The sequence below is a fragment of the Triticum aestivum genome, chromosome 3B, assembly GCF_018294505.1.
Source record: "Triticum aestivum cultivar Chinese Spring chromosome 3B, IWGSC CS RefSeq v2.1, whole genome shotgun sequence".
NCBI lineage: Eukaryota > Viridiplantae > Streptophyta > Magnoliopsida > Poales > Poaceae > Triticum > Triticum aestivum.
Window position 1 is genome coordinate 6,514,016 of NC_057801.1, and position 8,391 is coordinate 6,522,406.

The 8,391-nt window shown below is 44.4% G+C and overlaps 2 protein-coding genes across 2 annotated transcripts; one reads left to right on the forward strand and one right to left on the reverse strand.

The window, feature by feature from the left end:
- Positions 1-1,055: 1,055 nt before the first annotated feature.
- Positions 1,056-3,881, reverse strand: LOC123068211 (rust resistance kinase Lr10-like; the record flags this gene model as incomplete). Its single annotated transcript, XM_044490707.1, is given in 3 exon segments — positions 1,056-2,109; positions 2,242-2,265; positions 3,104-3,881. Coding segments are annotated over 3 exon segments (1,856 nt in total), but the record flags the coding sequence as incomplete, so codon positions are not given.
- A 26-nt stretch (positions 3,882-3,907) lies between these two features.
- On the forward strand, positions 3,908-6,742 carry LOC123068210 (rust resistance kinase Lr10-like). Its single transcript, XM_044490706.1, has 3 exons — positions 3,908-5,016; positions 5,124-5,293; positions 5,378-6,742. Exons 1-3 carry the CDS (start codon positions 4,274-4,276, stop codon positions 6,460-6,462), a joined length of 1,998 nt encoding a protein of 665 aa, XP_044346641.1. The 5' UTR covers positions 3,908-4,273; the 3' UTR covers positions 6,463-6,742.
- The last annotated feature ends 1,649 nt before the right edge of the window (positions 6,743-8,391 follow it).

Genomic DNA, 8,391 nt, shown 5'->3' on the forward strand with positions numbered 1-8,391 from the left:
GAAAACGTATATGAAATATTTGAAAATGTTCCATGTGTACCAAGAAAATGTTCCACTGTATACTATACGTACGACGTGTACAAAAACATTATACATGTGTTAAAAATAAAAATAAACAAAGAAAAAAACTGAAGAAATGCTGAAAAACTAAAAAAAAAAGATAAAAAACCAATAAAGAAACACGGAGAGAAAAAACTTGAGGCCTAGTTGGGTCTACACCCGTCCCCTTCCGCCCCACATTTCACAGAAGAATAAAAAGAGAGCTGCTTTACTCCCGTCCCCTGCCGCCGCCGCCGGCCGCCCCACCACACTCCCCGACGGAGCTCCGGCGGGGGAGGCGGCGATCTACACCGTCCCCCGCCCCGGACACCCTCGCGCTCCCATGGCGCCAGCCACTCTCCCGTGCGTGAGCATTTTCCTTACCCGCAGCCGCCACCGCCGCCGTCTCCGGTAGCTCGCCGCCGCACCGAGAAATTAAGGTGAACCTCCTCCTTCCCCTTTCTATCGTGTGCATTACCATCTCGTGTTCCTACTTAATTACCTTGGCCTGAGTAGGATTCCTTCCGAGCACTTGACATGGATTGCTCGCTGGTACAGATCCGGCAAGGAGACGAGGACGGATTTCAGTGAGGCTCAACTCCGGCCATGTACATGGTAAGCGGCAGCTATTTACCATGGCCTGTACACCAGTTTGCAGCCTGTTGTGGAATCGGATGCCATGCCCTGGTAATTACACTTTTACACCACATGGTGACAGTAGCTAGCAAATTAGCTAACTGTAAGTCGAGCAGCAATTTCTGAAACACACAAATGCCACCACATGGTGACCGATGGCTTTCTGTCCGGTGTGCCGACCACCACATTGCCGACGGTTGCGATATTTCACATGACGAGATGCCGGACAGTTTACCATTAGACTGCTTATCAAGCTGAAAACCAAGTGTCATACACAATACAATAGGCATTACTGCAGCAAATTAAGTCTCAGTGTGCGAAATAAAGACATTCAGAGTCGCCGTGAAACAAATTTCTAGATTTGTGGCTTGGGGTGGCCCGGAGACGAAACAAATGGCCTGGGGGGCATCGTTAGACTCTGCAAGGTTCCTGTCAGCATGTTCAGCACTTTCGGCATGGATGGGCGGTTTTTCGGGTTCCACTGAATGCACCACAGTGCCACAATGGCCAGCTTTCTTACTGTATCCTTCTCTTCTTGCGCCATTTCCCTTGATGATTCCAGTTCTTGCTCCGTGCTTATTTTCAGATATATCCACTCTGGGATGTAAACCTCGTTTTGGTTCTCAATCCATGGATCCGAGTTCCTCCGCCCGCTCACCATTTCCAGCACCAGCATGCCGAAGCTATAAACGTCGGACTTACTCGATATTCTCCCAAAGTTCCGAGAATACAATTCTGGCGCAATGTAACCCATTGTTCCTCTAGCTGCAGTCAGTGTGACGATGCTATGATCCCTTGTACACAGCTTTGCAAGCCCAAAATCTGAAATCTTTGGACTGAAGCTGTAATCCAGCAAGATGTTGTGAGGCTTGATGTCAAAATGGAGGATCCGCTGATTGCACCCTTGATGCAGGTATTCGATTCCTCGTGCAATGCCTGATGCTATCTCCAGCATCTTGTTAGGTGCTAATAGCTCACGGCAAAGATCTGATTCCTGTGCGAATATGTACTTCTCGAGGGATCCATTAGGCATGAATTCATAGATAAGAGCACGCCTTGTTCCATCTGAGGAAAATCCCAAGAGGCGGACCACATTAGCATGGTGGATTCTACCAATGGTTGCAACTTCATTCATGAATTCTTCTCCGTCGCTCTTTGAGTTCTCCAGCATCTTTACTGCCACAGGTACTCCATTTGCCAGCTGACCTTTGTATACGCTTCCAAATCCACCCTGACCCAGTTTATCTTTGAATCGTCTTGTTGCCTTTTTAACTTCAGAGAATGTGTACCTTGTTGGTTTTGATGTGCCATATGCCTCGAGAAACATTTCGATTTTCAAACGTACCTCTTCATCAACCTTTGATTTTAGGGATCGATAGAGTGCTGTGGCTGCCGTCAACAAGAGAACCACAAATGTGGCTACTGATGATGTTGCTGAAAAACAAGAATGCAGGCAAACAGTGAGTTATACTTGGACTAAAACAATCTTGCTTTCATGTCTTTCCTCTTATATATGGGTAAGATGCAAGAATAAGAGTAATATACAACAAAATGTATGCGTAATACCTGCAATGACTTTCACACGTGAACCTGCATGTAGGAAATAAGCCATTTAGATTTTGTGTGCAAAATAATAGAAGGCTTACAATTTCTATTTCTTTTTGTAAGAGAAAAAAAAAAGGCTACTGACTTTTTTCTCATGCCAGTTTTTTGTTGATGGAATGGAAAAGAGATTCAACACATGACAGTATGCTAATTTGTGGTAAAACACAGATCAGTAATATACATTTTTTGTAATGATGAAACTATTTGCATATATCTGAACTTTCTTGGGACATCATTTTTTCTTTCTTCAGTAATAACTTTGAAAGTATGAGCATCACAAAAATGCAGTTTAGTTGGGCTGGAATTCAGGCCTTCTTTCCAGGTGTCATTGGCTTGTCTGCATAATCATGAACGTTTTTCATCCCTGAGCTTCTTGATATGGCTGTTCCAGCATGATTATTTCCTAAATATAGTGAATAGTGTGTTTAGTTGTTTAGAGATTTTTTTTCCTTCAAAGGGCTTAAAGAACTGAAAGCAATCTTATATGTCAACCAGCCTGTTTATCAGAAATTTTGGAGCTAAACATAGTGCTGTTTCTGAACAATGTGATACATTTCTAGTAAGAATTTAACTATAAAAGTGGGTTACTGTTAATGTTGTATATGCTATCTGTATGGGGGAGTATCAGAACCATGCGAGTGAAATATTTACTGGACTCAGATATGCTGGTAAACACAGACATATTTGCATATATATAGCAAAGGTTGGATAAAAAGAAGTGTTCTTTATTTGGATCATTTAGGTACTCTTGTCAAAATTATTTAAGGCATGCAATTTATTCAGAACAAATCCTCCGATGCTTAAGAATGACTAGAAACAATACCTTGGCGCTTGCAGAATGCTTGCCTGTGTTGTGAGCTGAATCCGCAGGGATGCCCGTTTCGCTCGCAGTCTAGACAAATGTCGGTTATGTTAGGAACTGACCAAGTCAAGGTTGTCTCACCAAATGCAATGACCCTTCTGGCTCTTTCAGTGAATAACACAGCAGGTTTGATATCATAATCCCACGGCGTTGAGATACCATTTGAAACCACTGTGCAGTCTAAGGGAAGGATATACATTGGTTCACTACCGTCCATCAAATATATGAACTGACTTGTGTTGCTCAGGCAAGAGATTGGGCCAACAATACTGTCCCCCATACCTGGCCTCGTACCGGCCTTCTCTGCTGGTATCAACTCTCTTGAACAGCGTACCAGGTTTGCAGTTTCACCTCCGTAACTGTCAGGTATGTATACACTAGTTGATAGATTGGTGGTAGAGATCTTCTGAAGCGGGCACCTAGTCCATGATTCTTCAAGCGGGATGACATTCAGGCCACCAAATATGTAGTCAATTGCAGTGACCTTGCATAGTCCAAGGATTGGGTGAAGTAGGATGGTATCTGCTTCCCTAGAACATGCTAGCTCCAAGCCAGGTGCTCCGCATGATTGGGGGCTGCTTGCAAGGCGGAACGGAAATCGGATCTCTGTTCCGCCTTCGCTGCACCTGGTTGGTGCGCAATTATGGAAGAAATCTCCATCACTACTTGCTGTTGCCCTGTTGATTCCATAGTCAAGATGTAGGACGAACAACAGAGCTAGAACCAAAGCGTCAAACATTTCTGTGAAAAATGAAGATAAGGAGGAAATGAGATGGAGCTATGCCTACAAGAACTGAGCTTCTTTTGTAATGTTGAAATCATAAAGAAGAAATATCTTAGCCACCTTGGTGTTGCCATCAATCAGTTGGACGAGGCTTCCTGGATGTTGCCTTTGACGGATTCCAACCTTTCTGCCTTATCTTCCTGTATGTTGCCTTTGACAAGTCAAAGTCTATCTTCCTGTACACTAGTTTGACTAAGAAAACCAGCAATCAGGCTTGACTATTCTTCCTCTTGTGTCTCCATCAGTCCATATGCACCAGAAAATACGTATGTCCTTCAAGACCAGTCTTCGATAATTAGCCTTCTTCTTAACTCTAGTACCAGCTTCCATGCATCTGTGAAGCTCTCATGATGAACTCCGTTGCATTTCCTCACTCTGTTATACTCCTAGCATTAGCAATCTCCTCCACACTTTCAGTTCTTCTAGCCAAGACTGGAGCACAAGATACTCTGGGGCAAGCAGTTTGCCCCTCTTTCTCCTGCGGGCATCTCCAAGACATCCAGCATCCTTTCCGTTTGCGAGGTGATCCGCCTGGTTGTGGTCTTCGAGAATATGAGCTATTTTGTAGCGATAGCCAGGCTATAATTCACATCGACACGGGAAGATATCTCGTCACTAACATTTCCTACAGCGACTCTGTTTTCTGGGTTGTTGATGCCAGTTTGGATAATAGCACCATCTGCCCTATTCCTCAGAGGAATCAACGCCCTTATATCTATGGATTGCAATCAGCTAACACGATACTGCTCTACCCGGATTCAGGCCAATGGGCCGCCTTTGTGAGTTGTTCACGCATGATAAAAAATAATGCTATTTATAGGCCTGTTGCTTGCCGGAGCACCAACACTTCTTTTGTTTATGTGTTGACTACCGTGCTTTCTTATTGGTCTAAAAATGTTGAGCCTTCATGTGGATACTTGGCCATGACTCCTCTCGGAAGTTGGCATCCGAGGCCAAATGGTTTTGCAAGTTATGATTATGAAGATGTCGTAAAATTTATGAGGACAGGGTTTGCTGTTAGATTTCCTGTATATCGTGCTCCCTGGACATATTCTTGGATCCTCAAGACATGCCTGAATGATTCAATGAGGTGAGTCTGCATTCTGTGGACTAGATACTTCTCTCTCTGGTTGCAATTTCTGCCTCAAATTAGATTAAGCTGTTTATCTTCTCACCAGTCCCTGTTATTACTTGCAGTAACTTCCACGAAAAGATGTCTAGTTCAAACATCCTAAATCAGACTTCAGCTATTGTTGGCATCGACATGCATTTCTTGAGATGTGTAAATGACCACTCCTACCAAACGAAATTATTTTGGGCAGCGGTGGTCATGGTATCTACCATAAGTATTGTGAAGTTCATTATTGGTAATGACCGAATCGCCCAATGCTAAGAATTACAGCTCCATGATTGTATACATCTAACTTTATTCTGCAATCTTGTTTATGCAGTGTTTGCAATACTATCCAGGTTGGTGTTTGCACCATTGTCCGTATTGACCTTCCTTGCCTACAAGTACTGGCTAACAAAGATATCAGTTGACGCAGTTGAGAGGTTCCTCCAGATGCAATTAGCTCTTGCCCCAACAAGGTACGCTTACACAGACATCACTGCGATCACTAGCCACTTCAAGGAGAAGCTGGGCCAAGGAGGCTATGGTTCTGTGTACAAAGGTGTGCTTCCTGGTGACGTCCATGTCGCCATCAAAATGTTGGTCAGCTCCATGTCCAACGGAGAAGAATTCATCAGTGAGGTGTCCAGCATCGGAAGAATTCACCATGTCAATGTGGTGCGTCTGGTGGGTTTCTGCTCGGAGGAAATGAGGAGGGCTCTTGTTTACGAGTACATGCCCCGCGGATCTCTTGAGAAGTACATCTTCTCGCCAGAGAAGAGTTTCTCCTGGGACAAGCTCAATCAGATTGCTCTGGGCATTGCCAGAGGGATCGACTACCTGCACCGAGGGTGCGATATGCAGATATTACACTTCGACATCAAGCCGCACAACATCCTGTTGGACAGTGACTTCACCCCAAAAATCGCTGACTTTGGACTGGCGAAACTGTACCCCAGGGACAACAGCTTTTTGCCGGTGAGCGCTGCGCGGGGAACAGTTGGCTACATAGCTCCCGAGATGGTGTCCCGTAGCTTTGGCGCCATATCGTCCAAGTCTGATGTCTACAGCTTTGGGATGCTGTTGCTGGAGATGGCCGGAGGGCGGAGGAACGTGGACCCACAAGCATCAAGAAGCCAGACATACTACCCGTCATGGGTGTACAATCAGATGTCTCGGCAAGAGGTGGGTGAGATCTCGGAGGCTGTTGGTATCCATCAGGTGGAGAGGAAGCTGTGCGTCGTTGCGCTTTGGTGCATCCAGATGAAGCCAGACGATCGACCGGCGATGAGCGAGGTGATAGACATGCTCGAAACTGGCATCGATGGCCTGGAGATGCCTCCTGAGCCCTTCTTCTGCGGGGACGAGTTCGCCCCTGCTGCAGATTCTTCAGTATTATCAGAAATACCTATATATACATCGTAGTTTTGGACCAAAATTTATCCTCTAGCCACCTCAGGTGCGCTCAGTAGTTCAATATTTGTCTCGGAAGGTTTGAGAGTGTAAGATTGATTATCCTTGGTTAGATTTGTACTTACCACAGAAGGTTCTGTTGTGTGCAATGTGAAGAAGACACTCTTTTTTCTTAATACGAAGAGAAGACATTGAAAATGATGATGCAGATTGTAAATGTGAACCTGGAGAGAACTGCTTTCTGTAAAATAATGCATGGGTTCATTCAAGGAAACATGATATGATAATCCCATTTGGCGCTGTTGTTACTGTTTCTGTACAATATCGATCTCATTCAGTTGAATATTTGAATGGCAGCGCATTGTGGGATGCTGTGGTATTTGTTTACTAAAGTGTATTCTTTTATGGATGTAATTGCACAAAATTTGCATGGATTTGTGGTGTTCTTGGCAGGAAGAGATGGCGTGATGATCATGCCGGGGTTTCATATTCCGCGAACGGATATCGAACGTTTTGCTGCAGGAGCAATCATCATTCCTGCAACACATGTAAGTGCAAAACTTTCATCATTTCACTACAGAAGTTATTGAGAGAGAGATGGCCTTCCCATAACTGAAACTCCTTGTGGTGTGCTTGGCAGGAAGAGATAGAAGGGGCAGTATCATCAACAACAAGAGCCAAAGGAGAGGTGGCTAAAAACCGTGGACAGGCAAGATCTGCTGTAATTTGGAGGTTACTGAAAGCTTTGCCATTCTTCTTATGCTCTGTGTCACAAACCCAAATCTCTGTTTGTTATATTAAGTTACAGTTACACACCCACAACCTGTAGTGTCACCTTTAATTAGGCTCCTCTCTTTAATTAAGCAGAAACAAAGCATGTATGTCGCCTCCATACTTGAACTCTGATCAAGTGTCAACTGAACCTCTGCCGAATCCTGTACACCGTTGCACCACAACGTAGTTACAAACCTATCCGCCTTTCTTTTTTCTGAATTTTGCCTTGATCTGGTGTAACATCAAATAAGGCGCATTTTATTTTTATGTAGCTCAAATCCTCACCGTCGACACTGCTGGTTGTGGCCTTGGTGGGCGCATACACGGCAATGGCGGAAGCAACCTCGAGTGCCAAGTCTGCTCCAAATTCAGGTATGACGCGCTACAATGCCGCAACCGCTTCAATCATGTGCTCCAGCCCGAGGATCATCGTACGTGAGCGTTCCGGTGACGCCGCAACACTGGGTTGTATTGTACACTATGGACATGAACTGGTACGCATGATTGAAGTGGTTGCGGCACTGTGTCTGAATGAATAGGGATCAAACTTGGGACTTGAGGTTGGTTCTGTCGTTGCCGCGACCGCGGCATCTTGCCTCTGTTACCAGCTCAAATACAATGTTTTGCTGTGAGATACCCCGTAGGGATTTGCCTTGTATTTATACATGGATGACACTTGGTCGCTAAGGTTACAATTGATTATTAGGACGAATCAATCTCTACAAATAATGTCTTATCTAGGGATCGTGATAGATACAAATCACAACAATATATGTTAGGTTGAACTCAATTGATTCGATTAGGACCACGCACATTAAAAGTATTTATCCACGTGATTTTTTTGGTAATGCTAGTCTAATAATAGGTTTTCTAGTAACCCCTTACTTACCAGATCTTAAACAATTGTATAGTGAGATAAACAATTGTAGTGAGGTAAACAATCTACATGGTGCTAGCAGTGTTAAGTGACCAAAATAAACCTTAAGTAATGAGTTAGGGCTAGAGATAAATGGAAACACCGGAGACGATGATGCATCCCGATGTTCACTTCGTTGGAAGGAAACTACTCACTGTTGGAGGGGTGGGTGTTACCATGAAGGCACACCAACACCATGAAAGCTCACCCTCTTCTTGTTGAGATATCACCAAGAAGGTGATTCCCAACCG